Source organism: Leopardus geoffroyi, chromosome B2 (assembly GCF_018350155.1).
Source record: "Leopardus geoffroyi isolate Oge1 chromosome B2, O.geoffroyi_Oge1_pat1.0, whole genome shotgun sequence".
NCBI lineage: Eukaryota > Metazoa > Chordata > Mammalia > Carnivora > Felidae > Leopardus > Leopardus geoffroyi.
The window spans coordinates 25292693-25315625 of NC_059332.1; the positions used below are offsets into that span (position 1 = coordinate 25292693).

Consider the following 22933-nt stretch of genomic DNA (forward strand, 5'->3'; position numbering starts at 1 on the left):
CATGTGGTTACAGCTCTGGTGCTGCCCTTTGGGGTAGACCAGCTCTACCCAAATATGTTACCTGCTGCGATCATCACAGTACAGTAAAACCTTGGTTTGCGAGCATAATTTGTTCCAGAAACATGCTTGTGATCCAAAGCACTCATATCTCAAAGTGAATTCCAAGAACCATTGGCTCAGTTGTGATCATGTGATGTTCCATGTCACATACTACTCGTATTGCAAGACATCGCTCATTTGTCAAGTTAAAGTTTATTAGAAATATTTGCTCGTCCTGCAGAATGCTCACAGAAGAAGTTACTTGCCATCCAAGGTTTTACTGTAATTATTTTTTATTCATATTATTCTCTAAGGGGCTTGGCACATGTTTGACCTACAAGTGCTCATAAATATTAGCTACTTTATGACTGTGATTGTATCACTTCTTCATATGCATGGAAACTAGGGTGTAGCCAGGGGCAGGGTAAAGAAATCACTGGTGAGGGACATATTCCACCTTTGTCTATAGCCTTGAAAGTCTCCGTAAGAATCATGGTCTTTTTATCGCCTGCCACCCTTCCTCCCACCTGCTGCGGTAGGAAGTTCCTCACTCCTGAAGCCTCCGTAGTTGGACAGGATGAAGTGGGCTGCTGGGGAGCGGACAGAGCTGCAGCACCAACCAGCAAGGCCAGCTGTTGGTGACAAAATGTTGAAAGCCTCTCACTTTCCTTTTAATGAGCAAGTATATATGGTGGGTACCCAGGGTGCTCTCAGTACCTCTAAGAACAGATGCAGAAGCAGGTGTGTAAACAAGGACCATAAGCCAAACTGCGTAACACAACGTCACCAAGACGTAGGGTCTTGGCTTGGGAGCAGTAAGACAAAGGATGGAGATTGGCTAGAAGGGATTCTGTGGTCCAGATGGTTGGCTAAACTGACAGGGACCCTCCAAACACACACCCAAGGCTGGATAAGACCCGGCACCAACCAAATATGTACACAGTGCTGAGTTCCAGTGCCAGAAAGGGGAACTCCCGGGGCCCAGACCAAGGAGAATGTTCGAGCAGGAGTGGACACAGACACAGCCTGCATGGCATATGAGCCAGAAAGAAGCTCAGAGAGCTTGAGGTTTAATACCTGCATTGAGGGCTGGAGCTGAGATCTCAGGCCCTTTCTGCACTTCGAACTGAGCTCCTTGAATGAATCCAGGCCTCCAAACTGTGCTGTTCTAATAACAGGATTAGAAAGTCTTTTCCCATCATAGGGACTCCCCTCCAAAGGTGGCTGACACCTTGGACTGTGGGCATAAATGATCCACCCTTACGACAGTGGAGCCTTGAAGTCTTGCACCACACATGACTATGGGTTCCAAATTTCAACTGTTCTCCAAGATCAAGAAATAAGAACCAGTGAAGCTGGTTGGACCCTCTGGGTCAAAAATAAAACCTCCCCCGGAAAATCACTGGAGCCAGATACTCAAGACTCACGTAGAAGAAAATTTTCACCAAGGATGAACTCACAGCCAAAATTCACAGGGTGCACAGGAATCCATTAGGAGGGCCCAGAACTATAAATGGAGAAGTTTGCATCTCAGGAACTCTAGGAAATACAGCAATCTGAAAGAGAAGTGGATTCAAATAATTTATTAAAGTAGTTACTACCACCTCATGCCAAATTCTGTCCTAGATACTAAGGGTTCTAGAGAGGACCCAGACATGTGAGCAAAAGTCTCATTTGAAACATACATTACAGTGGGTTATATGGGGGTGGGAGGGAAGCCAGAGACCATAAACCCGTAAACAAGCAAATAATATTCTTCAAAGAACCACCACTATGTCTATGAAACCAAGCAGTAGGTAGAGAGGAACAGTGGTCAGGATGGCGTCTCTGAGGGAGTGACATTCAGGCTGACACCTAAGGAAAGGATCAAAGAGAGGAAGTCCCACGAGGTTCTGGGTGAGAAAACAGGCAAATGGGAACAGCAGGGCAAAATCTGGCTTCCACTGGAAGAGGAAGAAGACCATTGGGGCTGAGAACAAAGGACAAGCTCAGACACACAACGGGGTTGTCTTCAGCATGATTGGGTTTGTTCTAAAAGCCATGAAAACACGTCAAGGTTTAAGCCAGGGAGGAGTGTGCTCTGGTCGGTGCTGTGAGAAAGTCTCTTGGTGACCGAGGGGAGGATGGCCACTGCCGCGGGGCCAGGAGTCTGCACCGGGGGCAGGCAGGTTGCTCACCTGGAGAGGCCTGACTCCAGGTGTGTTTGGGAGTAGCCCCAGTTAGGGGTGCTGCTGGGCCTATGAGGGCAAAGAGCAGCGGCTCGGGCTGTTTCCTGGGGTGGAGAGACAGGGCTCTCTGTGGTGTGGAGGCCCCACCAGGGACTGGAGCATGGAGTCCTATCCTGAGGGGAGAGCTCAGAGAGTACATGCCCAGAAACAAGGTGACCAGCTGGGGGGAGCTTCAAAAAGGGATGGTTTGATCCTGAGGGCAGTGGGATGGAGAGCTCAGCCATGATTGAAAGCCAGCCCGATTGGAAGTGTACGTTTTTTATTAGCCAGGTGTGGGGTGAGGCTAGCAGATCAGGAGATGACCTCCACAAAGAAGACAGGTTGTTACTCTCTGTTCCCTAGAGAAGGGGGCACACCACATCCCAGGGGCCCCACAGGAAAGCACCAGCTGGTCAGGAGGCAGAAGGAGGGAGGGGAACATGGGCAAGAGCCTTCACTGTGGTTTCAGCCAGAATAAAGGGGTGAGGAAGGGTAGGCAGGCTCCAGGTTAGCTATTTGGAGTAATTTCTGCAGGCTGTGGGGCTCAGGGGCTGCCCCTGGTTGTCTGGCATCTGGCCCTGGGGCGATCAGAGCAGGTGGACAGCGGCTGGAGTGTGAGAGCCACAGAGGAGGTGGTGGGGGTTGTGGGCTCTGATTGGTTGGTTTGTATCTGAAAGGTGTGCTCACAGGTGAATTGTTGGCTATCCCTAAGAATTGGCTGACCCTGGGAGGGGCAGTCTTTCCTCCCAGAAACATCAGAAAACATAGAAAATAAAGGCATGATTAATACACGGCCCTACAGCAGCTACAGGGTTACAGAATGCTCTTGAATGAAGTGAGCCCAGGACTGGAGAAGCCAGTCAGGAAGAGGTGGCAGCAGCAGAGGCATGATGTGCCTGGGGACCAGACAAAGTTTGACAGGGGGTGTGGTGAGGACAGGTGAATTCTGGGGAGGATGTGGCGTGTGCATGATTTGTGCCCCACCAAGTGGAGCCAAAATAGGAGTTTGGTGTCACTTCATGAGCTGCCTGGGGATGCTCATACCTCCCAGGTCCAGGCAGGACCCACTGCAGTTGACCTGCAGGCTTAGGTGAAGGGACAGCTTCACTGGTGGCCCAGGAGAAGGAAAGGATGTGCTTGCTTGGGAGCTGGTATTCCAGCATGCTTCACAGAGTCATATTTAGGCACATTGTCATGAAGCAAAAACAGAGGAGAGGATTCTGTGAATATTTCTTATCTGAATGAAAATCCTGTCAGAGGTAGTGGGTAAATCCACTGGCGGATGCCAGTGCCTGAAGCCAAGATCCACACTGCCTTTGTCCCTCAGGACACTAAGACCAAATAGAAGTGCTTCCTTAGTCATTTTTTCTTGGGCATTCATTATCACTCAAGTCAGAGCAGTAGAGCTTCCATGCTAATCTAGAAGGAAATCCTATCGATCCATCCTTTTTCCAGAAGAAATGTGGAATTCTTCCAGGGTCACAGAAAACAAATGGAGGCAGGGGGCAGAGGCGCAGATTCAGTAGCCAAAATACTAGAGGAAGGGAGAATCTAAGAGAGCATCTGCTTGGATGTGGAAGTGGCCAGTGACCCCAGAGTGGAAGAAGGGGCTGGTTGGAAGGGCTTCTGCTTTCTGATTGCACAGTGTGTAAAAGGTGTCCCTTCCAGGTGGCTGCAGCCTGCTCCAGGACACACAGCTCGGGGACAGGGTGCCCTTCTCGGCCAGGAGCCCTTGTGGGGAGCAGGGTGTTTGGGGCTCCAGGTCTGTGATAAGCGAGAACATCTAAGAAAACCACAGGGTGGAAAATCAGGAAGGCGATACACAGAACAGGTGGCACCTGGCCTTCTGGGTGGGTCTCGTTGTAGAAGAATGACACAGGAGTGAGAAGGTGGTGGACAGGGCACCCACATGGTGTCTATATAAAGTGTTTGGAGGAAACAGCACCAAGTATGGATTCCAAGAGATGATGAAGATGTTACTGCCGCTCTTCCAAGATGTCAGTACGTGACATCACCATGCCTTAACATGTAAATTAGTGATGCTGGGTATGCATGATTATTTGTAAAAACAAGTGTATGCATGTCAGCTTTGGACCCGGCATGTGCTGGGGAACACTTGTGATGCCAGTTCAGTAAGGTCCCCATGAGTGCTGTCATTGCAACATGAGGACATGAGCAGAACATGAGTGTCAGGGTATCCTCACGAACATGGCAGACACCATCCTAACTCTTGGAACAGCTCGGCAAGGGAGGGAAACATCACATTTCACATCTCGAGCCTCCTTTGTGGCAGAGGCACAGTAATATATACTGATTTGAACATGTCTTCAGATTTTAGGAACACACTTTTCCCGAGATCAGCTGCAAGCTTCTCTGTGTGTGACACTATATTAACCATTAACCCTTGGATTAGGTTGGTGGGATTATTCCTGGTTTTAGCTGGGGAAACCAGGGCATTTAGAAAGCTTCACCAGAACACTCAGAAGTGTGAGAAAGTCATTAAAAGCTGGCTTTTGAACATCAGTGGTTCTTGTTACGTGGTCCCTGGACCGGCATCATCATCACCACCTGGGAACGCATTAGAAACACAGATTCTCAGATGCCACCCCAGGCATACTGACTGGGTCAGAAGGTCTAGGGTGGGATGCAGTTCTGTGGTTTAAGAAGCCCTCCAGGGGATGCTGATGAGTGCTCAAGGTCGAGAAGTATGATGGGCGTATCATAGAAGAAAAAGCCAGATGTCCTGCACGGACTGAGGGACCTGGTGCTTCCCAGATAAAGGTGGTGTTGAGGCGTGAGGGAAGATAGGAGTCAGCTGTGGAGAAGCCACACGTCCTGTAGGAAGAGGTTTCTTGGCTCTGTAGGGAAAGAAAACAGATGCCATCCTTGAGGATCAGTGAGATATCATGCAAGACCTGGCTGTCCAATCCAATTCCACTGTGGAGAGCAAATTTGTCTCGTCATCTCAGACAGCAGATGTCATAGGTATTCCTGGAACTGATGAAAGAAGGCAAAAACTCTGGGTGCTGGATCTAACACTTTTATCCGCACTATGCAAACGTAAACCTATACACAGGTATGTTTGGGAGTCTTAAATTACAGCCTGTGATCAAGGTTAATGGAAAGGAAAGGTTTCTCCCACCTTGCTTACCTGCCCTCTGAGCAGGCTGCTTTGGGGCATCTTCCTGTGAGTTTCTACCTTCAAATGCAGGAGAGCATTGCATACAGTTTTCTCTTGCTCTCTTCCAAGACTGTTAGCCAAGTACCAAGTTAGGACGGATTCTCATCTTGGACTCACCTAATGCGTGTTTTGAATGAGCTGCTTCAAGAAAGAACAGATATGTTGGAGAGTGCTTTGTTCAGTGGGAGTTTCATCCTGACGAGAGAAAAAGTGCTGTTGGCAATCCGCGTGATCATCAAAAGCATCTGGGAAAGCAATAAGAAGATAATAAACCGTATGGGAAATAATGAGGAAATTAGAGACGGATCAAGCAGCACTGAATAACACGGAGAATAAGTAATAGTATCAATTCCCCAAATGAAAGATAAACCTTGAGACAGAGGAAATTAGAGCACGCTGTCATAAGGAACTCACAGGGTAGAGGAGTAAAACAATTAAAACCCTTAGGAAAAAAGAACGTGCTAAAAGCGATTTCAATTTTTAAAAATTTCGAGAAAAAACCCATTGTAAAACATTTAAATGGCCTCAGGTTAGATAAGTATCCAGCATAAAAATTTACTAACAATTCCAATATGTAAATGGTCCTAAATATCATTGGCTCTTTTAAATATCATCAGAAATATTTTGGCCAGAATAATTCCACTTCTTATTTTTTTTCAAATTTTTTTTTTCAACGTTTATTTATTTTTGGGACAGAGAGAGACAGAGCATGAACGGGGGAGGGGCAGAGAGAGAGGGAGACACAGAATCGGAAACAGGCTCCAGGCTCTGAGCCATCAGCCCAGAGCCTGATGCGGGGCTTGAACTCACGGACCGCGAGATCGTGACCTGGCTGAAGTCGGACGCTTAACCGACTGCGCCACCCAGGCGCCCCTCCACTTCTTTTTTAAGTTTATTTATTTTGAAAGAGTGCATGAAGCAGGGGAAGGGCAGATAGAGAGAGAGAGAAAAAAAATCCCAAGCAGGCTCCACACTGTCAGCACAGAGCCCAACGTGGGGCTTGAACTCATGAACCATGAGATCATGACCTGAGCCAAAATCGAGTCAGATATTCAACTGACTAAGCCACCCAAGCGCCCCCAGAATAATTCCAAGTTTTCACATATCTGGGAGGTTTGCTCCTATCCAGGTGCTGCCCAGCATTTTCAATAATTTGGTCCCTTAACTCCTCTCAGTAATCCTCTGAGGTAGGGACCAGCATGGCCTCCAGTACAGGTGGAGAAACTGAGGTACAGGGATATTTGCAGCTTGCCTTGAGGTCCTAGTACTCGTACCTAGAGCCAGGATATAAAAACCTGCAGGCAACCCGGAGCCAGGATGAGGACCACAAGCCTCTTGGCTCAGTCATATGTGCAGTGGTGCTGCTGGGCCCCAGGGATAGGACCGAAAATGTCAGGCAGATGAGCAGAGCCCTGGCCCACCGAGAGCAACATGCACCAGGCACAAGCAACACTTCTCACCAGGGGAGTCTTCTCTTCTAGTTCCTCTTTTTATATTTGTTTAACATTTACAAAAGTATTCCTTTTTTAAAAAAAAAAATTTAATGTTTATTTTCGAGAGAGACAGATCATGAGTAGAAGAGGGGCAGAGAGAGAGAGAGACACACAGAATCCAAAGCAGGCTGCAGGCTCTGAGCTGTCAGCACAGAGCCTGACGTGGGGCTGGAACTCAAGAACCGCGAGATGATGACCTGAGCTGAAGTCAGATGTTTAATCAACTGAGCCACCCAGGTGCCCCACAAAGCATTTTTTAAAATCATTGGGTTATCAGTACCTTCCTTAATGGGGGGCTCAATAAAAATTTGTTAAATTGATGAATTAATTTTGCTTCTTGTCATTGTTAAAATTATTTCAAAAGACCCTTAATTTTTTTTTTTAATGTTTACTTTTTAGAGAGCGGCGGAGGCAGGGGGGGCAGTGTGCAAGTGGAGGAGGGGCAGAAAAAAGGGGGGACAGAGGATCCAAAGCAGGCTCTGTGCTGACAGCAGAGAGCCCGATGTGGAATTTGAACCCACGGAGTGTGATCATGACCTGAGCCGAAGTCAGACGGACGCTCAACCAACTGAGCCACACAGGCACCCTGACCCTTTAGATTAAATTTTATACACAGATATATAAATATATTCATTCCAGCGATTATCAGTCTTTTTTCTTGCCCACACACACTTGAGGGACCCAACACTTTCTTCCATCAAAAACAGTTTTATTTCAGAAGGGGGTCAAAGTACCACATGCTGAAAACTCTATTACTGGTAAAATAAGGGCCGCAGGGCTCCCTGCACAGCAGGAGGGAAACGGAATTCAGTTATACCAACAGTAAAGTCACTAGAGAAAATGCTTGCCTCAAAGGAAAGTGTGAGAGGTAAATCATAAAAAGCATATAGCCTCTGGGAGCTTGAAAATGTGCAATAATTATTTTTACAGGTTATCAGATAGTTAATTTGGGGAGACTTCTAGGAAATTTAAAGCCAAAAAAAAAATTACTCAAATCCCATTTGTCTACCAGTTATCCAGATGGCGGGAAGATTAGGTAATACTTACCAAGGCAAGTGTGTAAATAAAAATGGTAGCCCACATTTCGATCGTAACAATTGAATGAGCAATTAAAGGGGAGATCAAAATGTTCTCTGACTTGGTGTTTGGGGATTTGCTAATGGCATGGAATTTTAGGGAACCCTCAGGCAAGAGGCTGCCCATTTTTAATTTGTGAGTTGTGCAGAGATTATGTAAAATAATAGGAACCCCTGTGGTCAACAAAACCACTTCCTCTTCAAAGTGGAGAAAGCCTGGTGAACGTGGCAACAAGTGATCCTTAAAAACCACGTGCTGTGCCAGAGGATATAGCCTCTGCTCTAAAAGCCAGTGTTACCAACTCCTTTGTCGCACTGTCCCCACACCTGGAATGTGCTGCAACATTCCGTCTCACTACCCTGTGGAAGCTGGGGTGCTTCAGGCCAGCTGGAGGAGCACTGAGCCTTGGAACCAGGCAGACCTCGGGGGGCGGGGGGGGCAGTGTGTGCACGCATGTGCATGTACATGCATGCATGTGTGTCTTTTGTGGGAGTGGTGGGGTTGGACGGCTGGGAGCAGGCAGAAAGCAGGTAGATGGCCTCCCAGTGACAGATGTCTAGTGATAGCTGCTAAGCGGTTGCCCCCCGGACTGCTGGCAAGTGTCCACGTGGACAGGAACAGAGAGTGAGGCCAAGGGGCCCAGCCCCGTCAGCTGGCCACTCTGGCAAAGTACATGCCTGGTGCTACGAAGTGGGGGTTCCGGACAGATCAGGATGACCTCACTCAGTCCCAGAGACTGTTTCTGTTGAGGTTGGGAGGGTGAACGTGCTAATAGCAAGAAGCTGCTTTCCAGAGTCAGGTACAAGGTCAGGGTGGAACGGGCAGGGGCCACCCTCGTGATGAGTCCATGAATGTGTGGCCTCCGTGGGCTCCTTTGTCATCAAGATAGGACCCAGAAGGACAGAAGCAGACTCTGGGGAGAAGGTTGACAGGACTCCCTGGACAGACTGCTACGACAGAGGTGCCAATAAAATTCCAGTTAGAAGCAGGTGCCGCATAAAGCCTCTGTTGCTTCTGCCTACTTCTCTCCTCCAGTTGTTTTCCAACATCACAGTTTTTTTAGTGTGATTTGCAAAAATGCCTGCCAAATTAATTCCCCCTGTAGCATTATGTTTTGAATGCCCTGGGTACCTTATACTTTCTGTGGCCTCATAATTGCTTACATGGATAAATTAGTAAAAGGAGCTGGAGAAAGAGAATATAAAGAGGGAGAATGTGGAAAAAATCAACCCAGGTACACTCAAGGCTACAGAATCTTTTTAGGTGAATTCCAAGCATTCATCTGTTTAGAACGTGAGCTGAAGGATGTTTTCAATTTATCACAACTGTTAAGTATTCTGGGGTTGCTTATTTAAAAGGCTAGCTCTGGGGCGCCTGGGTGGCGCAGTCGGTTAAGCGTCCGACTTCAGCTCAGGTCACGATCTCGCGGTCCGTGAGTTCGAGCCCCGCGTCGGGCTCTGGGCTGATGGCTCAGAGCCTGGAGCCTGTTTCCGATTCTGTGTCTCCCTCTCTCTCTGCCCCTCCCCCGTTCATGCTCTGTCTCTCTTTGTCTCAAAAATAAATAAACGTTAAAAAAAAATTTTTTTAAATAAATAAATAAAAGGCTAGCTCTAAAGACATTTTAGTTACTGACTTCATTCTGCTTGGCAAAAACCTAAAGCAGTGTTAGAATTTGTACAGTGCATTGCCCTGATCAGTATCTTTTTTAACTTTCAGAAGAAGGCAACAGTCACCATTAGCCCCATGAAATAAATCTAGAGAATGTTGGTGCCTGGTAAGGCCTTGGTGTCATTCCATACCCCCCACTCCATTCTATAGATACAGGGAAACTGAGGTCTGGAGGGTGATGTGACTTGCCCAAGGTCACAAAACTAATATATAAACACAGGGTTCCTGATGTATTTCCTCTCTAATTTTTCTGTAACAGAAGAATTATGGCTCTTAGGTGGATACCATTTTGGAAAACATTAGAGACACAAAGTTCTGAGTTTATTTGACAGATAATTAAGTGGAAAGGCCATGTAATTATGAAAGAATTTTATATTCTACAAAGAGATTTATATGAAGAGTTTATTTGTCTCGGGAAAACTTTGGGGTTTAACCATCCTAAAAGCCAATTTTTATTTGATTTCATGATACTCATCCCTTCTCACTTAATTACTAAGTTTAACTCAAACCATGATTTAAAGTTTTGTTTAAAAAGAGCTCATTTATATTCACTTGCTATCCCCTGAATTGAACTGACTTAATTTTATATATATACATACATATATGTACCTAGGTACACACATGTATATGCATACATACATATACACGTGTGCATATGTATATACATGTGTGTACATATGTATATATGTGTGTGTATAAATATATATCAGACAGAACTAAAGTTTTAAAAAAATCCAAGTGAAAGCTTGTTTACAGGAACCAAGCTTATATTATTATAAGAGCTTTGGACCAGAAACTTAAGATATTCTCCCAATTTGTAACTCATTCAATTCTAGACTTTGATTTTATTTTTTTTAATTTTGAGAACCTTTTCAGGATTTTATGTGATAACTTGGTGGTAATCTGAAGTACCAACAGCTACAATTAACCTCTAAATCAGAAGCACCCTTAGTACAGTCTGAGATTTTTTTTTTTCACATACACATTCAGGGAAACTTGACTTCTACAAAGCCTTTCATGACCCTTGTGTCCTTCCCTCTACATTGGATGGCCTACCTGCCGTAAGCTTTTACCTGTAAGGTGTCTGTTAAATGACATGTTTTTCTCTGCTGGCAGGTTGATCATGCCCCGTATACATTTATTCCATGAATGATGTAATGTTGTACTTGACAGTGTGAAGACATACCTCTCCACATGTATCACCCTAAAATTAATACTTGAGGATAAAATTAATAAGAGTATTAGCTGTTAATCTTAGTAACCTCTGTCCTATATTTCCTTTATGAATAAATATTCTAGGACGGTAATTTAAATTTTTTTTTCAACGTTTATTTATTTTTGGGACAGAGAGAGACAGAGCATGAATGGGGGAGGGGCAGAGAGAGAGGGAGACACAGAATCAGAAACAGGCTCCAGGCTCTGAGCCATCAGCCCAGAGCCCGACGCAGGGCTTGAACTCACGGACCGCGAGATCGTGACCTGGCTGAAGTCGGACGCTTAACCGACTGCACCACCCAGGCGCCCCTGGTAATTTAAAGAGTATAGACATCCTTTTAATGTAGAGAATTGCCAAGTTGGCGTCTCATCAGAGCTGGTGTTAAATGTATTAGGAAGAAGAGAGCCTAGGTAGTATACTTGTCTGTGTCAGGTTCTCCAATTGGGTAGAAGAAATATGTGGTTTTATCTTTAAATGTGGAAGAAAAATACTGACTTCGCAGTATTAGGAAAGGATCACAGTATTGAGTTTTAATTACTGATTCTACTGAGTGACTACACAGGTTACAAAGACCAACGTGCAAAAACAGATCAATGAATGTAAATCAGATGGGCTTATGACTTAGCCAAATAACAGAGAAAGCAGGAATGAAGGCAAAGATAGGAAAGCATATCAGAAACAACACATGACTGTTAAATCATAGAGTCTTGTGGTCTGAAAAGCATGTGGTGAATTGGGGTTGCTGGAGAAGCAGATAGGGTTCTCCTTGTCTGAATTGCTCACAGACACACAGCTTTGAAGAACAACCACCTCATAGCATCAATTAGGCAAACACAGAAAATTTATCTGCCTATGATGACATGGTAATATCAGTTGTGACGCTATTGGGAAATTAAGGTTTATGAAAATAAATTTTCCATATACCTCTTTAAGAGTTAACACTTTAGGGGCACCTGGGTGGCTCAGTCAGTTGAGCATCTGACTTCGGCTCATGAGTTTGGGCTCTGTGCTGACAGCTCAGAGCCTGGAGCCTGCTTCAGATTCTGTGTCTCCCTCTCTCTCTCTCTCTCTGCCCCTCCCCTGCTCGAGCTCTGTCTCTCTCTCTCAAAAATAAATAAACATTAAAAAAATTTTTTTAAAGAGTCAACACTTCATTGTAGCTATTTGGTGGGCATCTTTCTTTTAAAAGTTTTTTTAAATGTTTATTTATTTTTGGGACAAAGAGCACGAGTTGGGGAGGGGCAGAGAGACAGAGAGGGAGACACAGAATCTGAAACAGGCTCCAGGCTCTGAGCTGTCAGCACAGAGCCCGACACAGGGCTCGAACTCATGGACCGCGAGATCGTGACCTGAGCCAAAGTTGGACACTTAACCGACTGAGCCACCCAGGCACCCCTGTAGGCATCTTTCTAAAATAGATTTTCCTGGTTTTGAAGCAATGTGGTAAACAGCATGACATGCAGAAAATTACACTGATCTAGAGATCTAAAGACCAAGTTCCAGGTCTGACCCTGCTACTGATGTTACCCTTTTCCCCCAGGAGGGCATGGCAGGGGCTCAGCCCATGTGCTTGCCCTGAGGAGCTGAATTAAGTGCAAATGAGAGACACCCCCCCCCCCAGACTCTGCGGTTTATTTTTGTAACTTTGCCTTTTCTTGGTGGGTGATGAGAGGGTTTACGTCATGGCACTAGGCACATCTGTGTTATGGTGGGATGAGCCTTCACGGCACCTGATCAAGGTTGGAACATCTGTGTTTTCCCATATTGGCTGCTGTCCTGCTGTCTTTCCCAAGCCGGTGTGCACCCTCTGCTCCTTGGCCTGGGGCTGTCTAGACCATGGTTGTCTGAACGGGAGCGTCAGAGTTCTTTGAGGAATGTCTGTGTTTCAGTGGATGGCCTCTGAAAGCTGCAGGTGATTGAGTCAAAGACCCTTTTCACTTGACTGCTGATTCTTGGCTTTTTGTGGAATAATTGAGGCCACAGGGTGAGTGACCTATAGAATGGTGGTTCTGTCATGTTCCAAGTACATGCTGGAAAATGATGCTGCTCAGCTTGTTCTGATGTTGGACCAGCCTTGTGTCAGGTGCCCCCAGCCCACAAGTAGGAAGTTAGTGTAGGTCATATCTAGGACCTGGAGATAGAAACCACTATGCACACATCTGAGGGTGATGTTCTCTGCACCACTGATGCAGGCTGGCAGGAAGGGAATTTTTGAGGGTGAAACTCGCATTTGTCACTGAAAGTGGGGGCAATGCAATATAGCAGAAGAAACACCAAGATCTATCAGTGTACAAGTGCCCACAGTATGATTGGAAGGATTCGCCCCCACCAGGCAGGTGTATTTGCCCCTGGAGGGGAGGACGACGGGAGGGCGGAGGCCTTCTCGAGGGCGCCAGGATTGGGGGAAGGGCTCCAGGAGGGCTGGAATGCTTTAATTTTTTAAGTAGAGAATGGATTTATCTGTGATTTGCTTAATGCAAAATGAATTTCATAGCCCAAGCCTTTGATCCAGTCTCCCCAGCTGTAGTTCGGTGGATGGTGGCCTGCCTATGACTGCCAGGAGGCCATCAGGAGAGCCAGACAGGGCGCTGCCTGTGTCATTCAGGCAGGCACTCGGCAGGTGCCCCGCACCCCCCTCATCATCCATGTACAGCTCCACCCTCGCCTGTCCCAAATTCTGAAGTGCCCAGCCCCCATCCCATCTTCAGCTACTCAGCATCAGATATTCGATGCTTCTGCAGTGAAATGTTTGTGCATTCATGAGGAGCTGTGCCTGAGACTTAGAATGCTTGTATCCATTAGGTCTGGTTCTGCCTCTGGTGAGGCCAGGCCAGTTCAGGCTTCATTGCCAAGTGAATTAAATCAGTAAGGTTTTTGGATTTCAGAACCTTTGGGATTCTGAAATTGTGACTGAGGAATCAGGGACCTTCTAACCATCCTGATGTAGGTCGGAGAAGGCCTCAGAACAATCCATCATTTGCCTTGGGGCGAGAGGCCCGTCAGACCTGTGATCTTCAGCAGAGAGAGGATATGTCTGCCTGACAGGGTCCTCCATCTGCCCTTACTGTGCTCTTTGCTCCCTTCCTTTGCAGGGTTTAAGACCAGAGCAGGTTGAGTGGAGACTTCAGATTTGCCTACATCCTTCTCGCAGAAGCCCTGGGGTTCATTGAACCACCTGGCTTGGAGCGATCCCAACCTCTCTAGTCACGGGTTCAAATTCACCTCTGTCACTTACCAGCTGTGCAAGCTGGACCATGTGCCTGTACTTTCTTTGCCTCAGTGTCCCCATCTGTAAAAGAGGAATAATAATAATAATAATACCTCATACAGAGCTTGAAAGAATTAAATGCTTGCAGCTTTTGAAACTTCCTGCTCTGCTCCTGGGGGTTGAGGCAAGCCATTTGCTCCGTGGACACTTCCTTCTTCCAGAGCCACGGCCTCCTCCAGCAGCCATCTGCAAAGCTATCTCCTGGAGAAGCCACTGTGGCTTTTCTGCCAGGTTACCTTTCGTGGTAGCAGAAGTCACTCTCATGGCCACTTTCTCACCATATCTGCACAGGAGGGGACACCAGGCAGACGTGGCCGCCCTCTGCCTGCCGTGCTCTTTTATTTTTGTTGAAAATGATCAATTTCTCTAAGGTTCAGCTGCATTCCTTCCAGGTCCTGGGCTTGTCAGCCGGCTTTTTAATTTGCATGGTGTTATTACATTATGTACTTGTCAGGAGAGATTTCATTAAATTCCCATAACGTGGCCACACTACATGTTATCCAAACTAAAAAGCCATCTCTGGGCTTTCTCAGAGGCCGATGGGCCAACAAGTTCTTTATGACTTTGCAGTAAATTTAAATACGTGGAGGACATCACAAAACTTCATTATTCTATACATGTGCCCATCAGGCTTGTGGTTTTCTGGAACACCTGAGGAAGCATCACTAGAACGGTACCTCCTGAGCTGCTGTCACCTGAACACCATCTGGGCATGTGGAGTATGTTTCCTTGCCGCAGCCACTGAGGTTAAGGATGTGGGCTCCTGAGTCAGACTGCCTGGATTCTGATCAAGCTCTGCCACTTAACTAAAGGTCTGGACTTTCTGTGCCCGATTGTCCTTATCTGTGAAATGCGGGGAGTATTACTCTACCCCATCACAAGCTTGACAGAGCTTAGTATGTGGGAAACATGCAGAAGGGTGCCTGGTGGTCGTAAATCCAGCCCTAGGGAAGGTGGTTTGCAGTGCCATTTGCCACTGGCAGCAGGGTTGGGTGGCTAATGGGAGCCGGCCCGTGTTCTCGTGCTCAAGTCTCCCCAGAGAGCACTGCTTCTTCACTGCAGGTCCTTCTGGTCAGATGGCCGCCATTCATGAGACTCCAGGGCGCTCAGGAGCCTCTGCTGCCTGGGTCCTGCCGCTCTCCCTCTCCTCTCTCTTCTCACCTCACCCCCAGCATTCCGTTTTACCAGCTTGCAGCCCCACGCCCCGCCAGACACATGCTGTTTCACATCCTGCACCTCTTCTTGGGGTCCTGTCCCCACACCCCTCCCACAGCCATGCTGTAGTACCTGCCCGTCTCCCTAAGGAGCCCAAGCACAGTGCTGCCCGACAGTCTTCCCTGCACCTCCTTTCTACAAGTGCTCACTCTCCTTGGCCCCAGTTGTGTCCCATACTGCACAGGCTTCTCTCCAAATCACTTATAAATCGTGTGTGTGTGTGTGTGTGTGTGTGTGTGTGTGTGTGTGTGTGTTTACTTATTTACTTTGTCCATCTACCTGTTTATTTACGGAGATCTCCTTGTACAGGACTCTGACGTTGTGGTCAGGGATACATCCATTTGGGATGATCAACACATATTAGAAAAAAATACTTTGGTGACTGAATGGGTGTTTGAGCTCCAGAACAGGCCCACACCCACCTCTTAAATGCAAAGATCATGCCATGCATTTGCAAAGGTGCTGCCCTTGAAGCCTCTTCCACAAGCTTTGCAAGTCTCAAAGATTCTCCAGGAAGAATCTTCCTCATTGTCGTTTCTTGTAAAGGGTATTTAATTATTCTTAGCCATTTTTAGTTACCCAAAGTCTGTTGTCCTCAGGCACGATTTGGGTGTGACAAAACAAGTGATAGAGGGTGCCAGGGGCAGCCAGCCGGGTGGGGCAGCTTCCCTGAGACCCATGAGCCTCTGCACTGCCAGACTGCACGTGACTCCTTCCCCATGGGACTGAGGTCTCTGTGGCTTTGAAACCTGGGGAAAAAAAACCTCTTCTCCTGAAGGGCAAGGGCTCTGTGGGTCCTGATAAGAGGTGAGCAGCTGTCCTCACTGGAGTTTAATGCCTAGACTGATGGGATTTCAGTAACAAAAATGTTGGCTTTTTATGCATAATGCAAGGCTTTACCTTGAAGACAAAATGGCATCAAATAGACATCACTTCGTATTTTCCCACAACTGTCACCTGCCTCCCATTCAGGGATCAAAACTGTTCACAGTGAGCATCTCCCTACAGTTCTCCACACCTAGCCCTACCCTGTTGGCAAAGCTTTAGGGTAAACCGAGGCCGAGGACCTCAGCGTGCTGGGGACATGCAAACCTTGTGTTCTGGTGGATGATGCTCCTTGCTTGTTTACTGGCCCTGTGCCTGGAGCCCTGGGCACCCAGGGATCGGCCTCAGGGTAGAGGTGAGCCGTGCTCCTCCCCACTGCTGCCTCCTGTGCTCTGGGCCCTATTCTTCTCTCATCATGCTTGTTTATGGTTTTGATTTTCAAATTCCGCTCCCTGCTGTAGAGTTCCATAAACATTGGATATAAATTGTTTTCAATTATTTTAAAAGAACTCTAAGCTTTCTCATGTTGTATACCATATTTTACACTTCAGAGACCACCTGCAAAACCACCATGTTGTCAGAGTAATATATTAGCTGGTGTCCTGGGATGCCTTTTAACAAGATTCTCCCAAAGTGGCGAAGCATATTTGGACCACCTGCAAACGTGCCCACGTGAGAAAGGCAGCAGCTGTGTGATGGTGTTGGCGATGGGGCCTGTGCGCTGCCCCCCACCCTGAACGGCACACCGTGGTCCACGCGGCCCCCTAGTCCCACGCTGAGGCCACAGCCATGCGGAGCCAGCGAGGCCCTGCACTGTCGCTGTGCCCAGTATTGACTACTGGGCACTTGACATGCCATGGCAGGTGTCCCGCCACGTTGGGGGCTGTCGTGTGGGGCATCTGGAAATGGGGGTGCTTCTTGGCTGGCCTGAGGCTCTCTCTCCAACCTCCCCAGCGTTGTTTATAGAAGCACCTTGATCAACACACAGGTTCCCACCATCACCCGCCGTGGGGCCGGCCACTCAGAATGGCCTGTGCGAGGAGTGCTCTCTACCCAAATCAGGACCTAAAATCTACAGTCAGGAGCAGCTTAACCCACTTCTCAGAGCTCAATAACTTGATCAGACAGATTAGAGGACGCAGAAAATGAGCTTGATTTAATAGTTGTGTTTGGGATCCTGCAGGAAGAATGGAAGATTTACAATCCAGCTTCTGGATTACTTTAGTTAGAGGCTCTCCAGAGCTAGTATGGCCAGCGTGGAGCAGTTACAATAGTAACGTCTCAACAGCATTCGCCATGACTCCTTGATACTGTGTAACTGAAGTAAAGTATGGTGATAGCCGGAGCCCTGGCCTGATTTCTAGCTTTTGCTTTTCTCCCAATTAGGGGGGCCACCTCCTCTATAATAAAGGTCTAAGGGAACATAGGGAACCCCTGTTCCTGCACGTGCTGTCTGTGGCCGCTTCTGCATATGGCAGAGTTGAGAAATTATCACAGAGACCTCATCGTGTGCGAAGTCTGGAATATTGACTTTCACCTTGTACAGAAAAAGCGAGCTGACCCTGCTCCAAACAGGCACGTTGTTCTGTTTGGCTGACTTGTAAATGTCATCATAAAAGGAAACTTAGAAAGTGCTTTGATAATAAAACACTAGTGTTTTTTTTTTTATTGGGATCCTCACAAGATTTCAGACTAAGAACAAACAAGGAATCTGTTGCTAATAAAACTTGAAAACTGCTGTCTTGCAGCATCATCTCAGAGCAGTGTGGCATGTAGTTAGCAGCAAAATGAAAATAATTCTATAGGCAAGTCCTGTGAGATGTTTGAAAACTGAAAATAACTGTCCAGTTCCTCGTGCCGGGCATTTTTTAAACTTAAAATAATTCTATTAATGTTTGTTTTCATGACAACATATAACAAAAACAGCCCTTCAACAAGCTGCTTAAACATGCTTTAGAAACGCATAGTTATTTGGAAGAGTTTACACTGATTTCTTGATATAATTGGTAGGATGTTATTCCTATGTGCCACATTTTAAACATCGTAAGCTTTATACTTTTTTTAACTTTATTTTTGAGAGAGAGAGAAAGAGAGAGACCCTATGAGTGGGTGGGGCAGAGAGAGAGAGAGAATCACAAGCAGGCTCCACGCCATCAGCACAGAGCCTGATGCGGTATTCGAACCTGTGAAATGGTGAGATCATGACCCGAGCCGAAACCAAGAGTCAGACACTTAACTGACTCAGCCACCCAGGCGCCCCAGTTTTATACTTTCTCAAAAAAAAACAATTAGACACCGTCCACTGCTATGGTTTGGCTCAGGAGAGTCCTGAGCATTCACTGGCCTTCACTGCACGTGGGTAGGAATGAACACCACCCACCTGTGAAGCTTCCAGGCTCAGGACAGAAGCTGTGCTTCTGGATGCCCTGCAGAGTTGAAGACATTCACCAATTCCCTTTGTCTCTTTGAAGGATATTCCCCGAGTCCCTCCGGTGGCTGATGGCTACCCAGCAGTTTGAGTCTGCAAAGAAGCTGATCTTGCACTTCACACAGAAGAACTGCATGAACCCTGAGAGTGACATCAAAGGTGTGATGCCCGGTGAGTACTGCTCACATCAACCCTGCAGCCCCACCCAGGTGGGGAGAGGTGCCTCCCATGCTGGACCAGCAGTCATCACTCTCCTACCAAGCAGCTTCCTTAGCTGTTTGTCTGCAGCCAAACTAGGAATGTGGGTGAATTGAAATTCTCTCCACCTTCCTTTGGAGAGAATTGGATTCTCTCCTGATTGAGTCTAACACACTGTGGCACCCCACATAGCCTCTCCAGACCCAGAAGTGAGGCCCGAGCCTAATATGCACCCAGCTGTCAAGGAATATTTGGGAGGGGGACAACCTGAGTCTGGAACACAGCCTTGCCTGCCAGCCAGGTTTATATACCAGCAGAGTCCTGGCTGGAGGTAGGACTTGTCTGTACTATCTCTGTTTTCCCTAGCATGACCTTCATAGATGCCATTGTTGGTTTCTGTCGTGACCTGTTTGTTGGGCATCTGAAGCAGTGGAAAAGTGAAGTATTTTAATATAGCAGTTCAGATCCATAGAATTTGTCTGTGCCAGGAGCATCACCACAAGCTAGATCGGGGCTTTCAGGCTGGGGATCCTATATTAAGTATCACCAGGACATCATTAAAATCCATATTCTTGGGCCCCTCCCTGGTACCCAGAGATTCTATCCAGTAGATTTGGAATAAGCTCTGAGAAGCTGCATTTTTAATAAGCACCAGAAGAAATTCCGAGGTACATGGCACACAGGCCTTTTGAAAGTCCTGATAAAACCAGTCCCAAGCTCTGACCCACTGCAACAACCTGACAACCTGGTGTAGACAGAACTGTTGTTATAAATTTCCCAGGAAAATAATCTGCAGGCTCTAAGACAGAACATGCACATCCCCCTCTGCATGATCTGAAACTCTGTCCAACAGATATTTTCGAAACACCTGCTGTGTATCAGGCATCAGGCACTGTTCTAGAACAGAGAAAGAAACAGGCAAAGCCTGACTTTCGTGGAGCTTACCGGCAAGCAGGGGAAGGCATGCAGTGAACAATTAAGTGTATAATACATCAGGAAGAATGAATGCTGTCAGAAAAATCCAGAGTAGAGAGATAGAGGGTGGTGGTGAGGGGTCACATTCAGATGCCCAGGGGGAGCCCGGCTCCAAGGTAACAGGTGAGCAGAGACCTAAGTGCAGGAGAATGGACGTCTCCATTCACAACAGGAAAGGAACATAGGATGTCTGAATCACACTGGCTAGGAAGGGCTTCTGGAATCATCTATTCCATGGTTCTTAGGCTTTTAATTAGACTCCTGATTCAGGTCTGGGGTTCATGGTCAATAAAAGTCCCCCAGATGCTGCTGCTTAACCAGGTGGCATCCTTGCCTTGGCCTGTACCTATGACCTGGCAGATGGGGACAGCAAGGCTAAGCAGCCTCCACCTATAGGGCAGGCTTGATCTGCCAGGCACTTCAGCACAGGCAGAAGAGTTCAGGAAGCCTGGAACCCTTGCATTACTGGATTGAGGAAGGACATGAACCAGGTCTGCTTTACATGAAGAGTACTGAGTGCTCGTGCTTTGCAGAGGGACATCTGTGGTCCCTTTTTATCCAGTGGCAATGATAATAAACAGAATAACATTTACATAGTGCTTATATGTCAGTCACTTTTCCAAATGATTTGCAAATACCAGCTTCTATTTAATATAGAATCTAACTGCTTCACATATATTAACTTCTATTTCTTCACAATAGTCCTCTGAGAGAGGTACTACAATTATCCAGAATTGCAGATGAGGAAACTGAGGCACAGAGAGGTTAAGCATCTTGCTGAAAGTCAGACTAGTAAGTAATTGAGCTGGGACTTGAACCCGGGAAGTCCAAGAGAGGCAGCTTCACTGTGCTACTTCTGAGAGATCAGGGGGAGCTGAGAGACAGAGATACTACTGTAACTGTGGAGAAGAATGAGAATTGGATTCATTTCCCCTTTGGGGCCATGTTTGCTCATTTTGGAATGTCCAGCCATCTTCCCAAACTTCTCTGGGCCACATTCATTAGCAGGTTCATGCTCTTAAGTCTTACAGTATAATTTGTTTCTGGCATTTCCCTAATTAAATCACCACAATCCACTTCTTTCCGGTTAAAATATTGTCTGGGAAAAGCTTGTTTTCTCAATACTAATTACACTGATTCATTTTCCTCCTATTTTTGGCAAGTGGTATTCCATCTTTTTTGCCTGTCTTTGCTTATGAGTTCTGCTGCTGTTCCAGCAGGAGGCGGGGGGAGAGGTAGCTTGATGCATGTGACTTTCCCCCTCTTGGGGGGGTTATCACTGCGTTCACTCCCAGGGGATACATGTTTCCCCTCTGCCTCTGGAGTTCTGCTCACTCCCAGCTGTCAAATGCGTTGAAGCTAGTGCTGGGGGAAGGTAGGTGAAGTCTGCTTCATCTGAATTGGCCACTTCCAACTTTCTTAGGCTGGCTTGTTTTTCTGCTTGGAATCTTTTTCCCATCACCTCATCTCGTCCACCTGCCAATACCTGTCCCTTACTGGGACTCACATTAATGAGTCTTCTTGTCTCTGATCTCACTGCCCCTCCCCTCACATCACCTGCTCAGAAATCCCTCAGCAGTCTCCAGGGGCCTTCCAGCTAGATCCCTAAGACCTTCACTGAAGTTGCTCAGAGACCCTGTGTCACCTCTGCCTGCCTCTCCAAGGCACTGCAGCCCGCATTAGGCTCTCAGAATACACCGAATGCCTCCCCTCTGCAGGGCCGTCCCCATACTGGGTCCTCCTGCTACCCCATCTATACTGTGGTCAGCTCCTCAGGGACAAGGTCAGACCTCCAGTTAGGTGTTTTCCCCCATCATTCACGTGCAGCTGTAGCTGACCAGTTTCTGTGGCTCCTTGTTGGGGCCGATCACCCTGCCATGGACGAGAGCTGGCATGGCAGCCTGGGTGTGCAAGGCTGGGCTCCCTTGCATCCTGGCACCAGCAGCAGACCTGACATGAAGCAGGCTTGTCCTGAATGTCTACTGAACAATTGAATCGAGGCCTCCTGCAGTCCAGGAGGGGGCAGGGCAGTTTCACATGGGAATCGGCCATGGCTGCCGGACACCTCACCTCTGGGTAGATGAGAGTCTCAGGCCTGGATGCATATGGGGGTTGGGGTGGGGGCAATGCTCATGCCCCTGCCAGCACATCCTTTTGCATTCATGCTAGAAGAAAACCTGACGTTCCAGAATTATCCATGCCCTTTCCTCTTTTAAAGCCATCTTGGTTTATCTTTGAACATGTCAGCTTTCCCCAGCAGAGTTGATAGCTGAATTTAGGTAGATAAGCGGATGTGCCTCCTGAGTGTCATGGTCAGTGTCGTTCCTGCAAACATTAGTGTCACAGAAAGCGACCAGGAACTGGCATCTGTCCTCACGTCCTAATTCCCAAGACTTTCAGCGTCCTCTCAAGAGTCCGAGTGCTGCTGGCCCCAGCTGTGGCCTGTAGACTGCAGCCCACCATGAGAAGACATCTTGGAGTCAGACCTGTGCTCAGCCCCTGGCAATAGTAACGGTAACACAGGCAGTCATTGGGCAGTGACTCTGCAGGCGTGGGTGACACTCTCCACCGGCATTTGATTCTCACCAGAGTCTTAATGAGGTCAGTCGTCACATCATCCCTGCTTGACATATGGGGATGTGGGGCCCAGAGAAGCTAAGTGTTGGGGAGCACTGCTTCTTGCTGCTGATGTGGCTCCATGTGGAAGGAGCAAGCCCCGTGCGGGGAGTGGGTGTTCTCTGTCCTCATGCATCAGGCCCTCTCTGGGAAGCACCGCCCCCCCGGAGAAGCCCGCCTGGCCCAGCATTGCCGGATGGGAGGGTGAGTCCCAGCATGAGGCCCATGTGGGGCTGCCCCCTGCCCTTCTCAGTAATCAGGCTTGGAGTCTGCCCTCACTGCCCCCTCTGTCTTGTCCATCTGTTCGGAAACTGAGGTGAGAAGAGGGTCTGTGAATTACTCCTCAGAGTCCCCAGGTTAGGTAACTTGCCCAAAGCCACACCACTAGAGAGTGATGACACCAAGGTCGGCCCAGGCAGGCTGACCCCAGCGCTCTGATCCTGACCTGAGTGGTTACAGAAAATTTCTCCTCCGGGCTTCAGGCCAGCTGCAGTCACGTGCACAGAGAGGGGGTCGCAGAGGCCAGC

General features: G+C 47.5%; 1 protein-coding gene and 1 long non-coding RNA gene across 4 annotated transcripts in view; one reads left to right on the forward strand and one right to left on the reverse strand.

The window, feature by feature from the left end:
• Positions 1-22933, forward strand: part of SLC22A23 (solute carrier family 22 member 23) — a 190362-nt gene that overhangs the window by 140911 nt on the left and 26518 nt on the right. For all 3 annotated transcript variants that reach the window (XM_045497571.1, XM_045497569.1, XM_045497570.1), the window contains exon 5: positions 18661-18788. In XM_045497571.1, coding sequence (XP_045353527.1) covers positions 18661-18788 — 128 coding nt within the window. The remainder of the gene's footprint in view (positions 1-18660; positions 18789-22933) is intronic.
• Positions 1858-14172, reverse strand: LOC123608096. The gene is made up of 3 exons (XR_006717096.1): positions 14117-14172; positions 5545-5672; positions 1858-5104 (listed from the first exon to the last, which is right to left on the reverse strand). It is a non-coding gene; the product is annotated as an uncharacterized LOC123608096 (long non-coding RNA).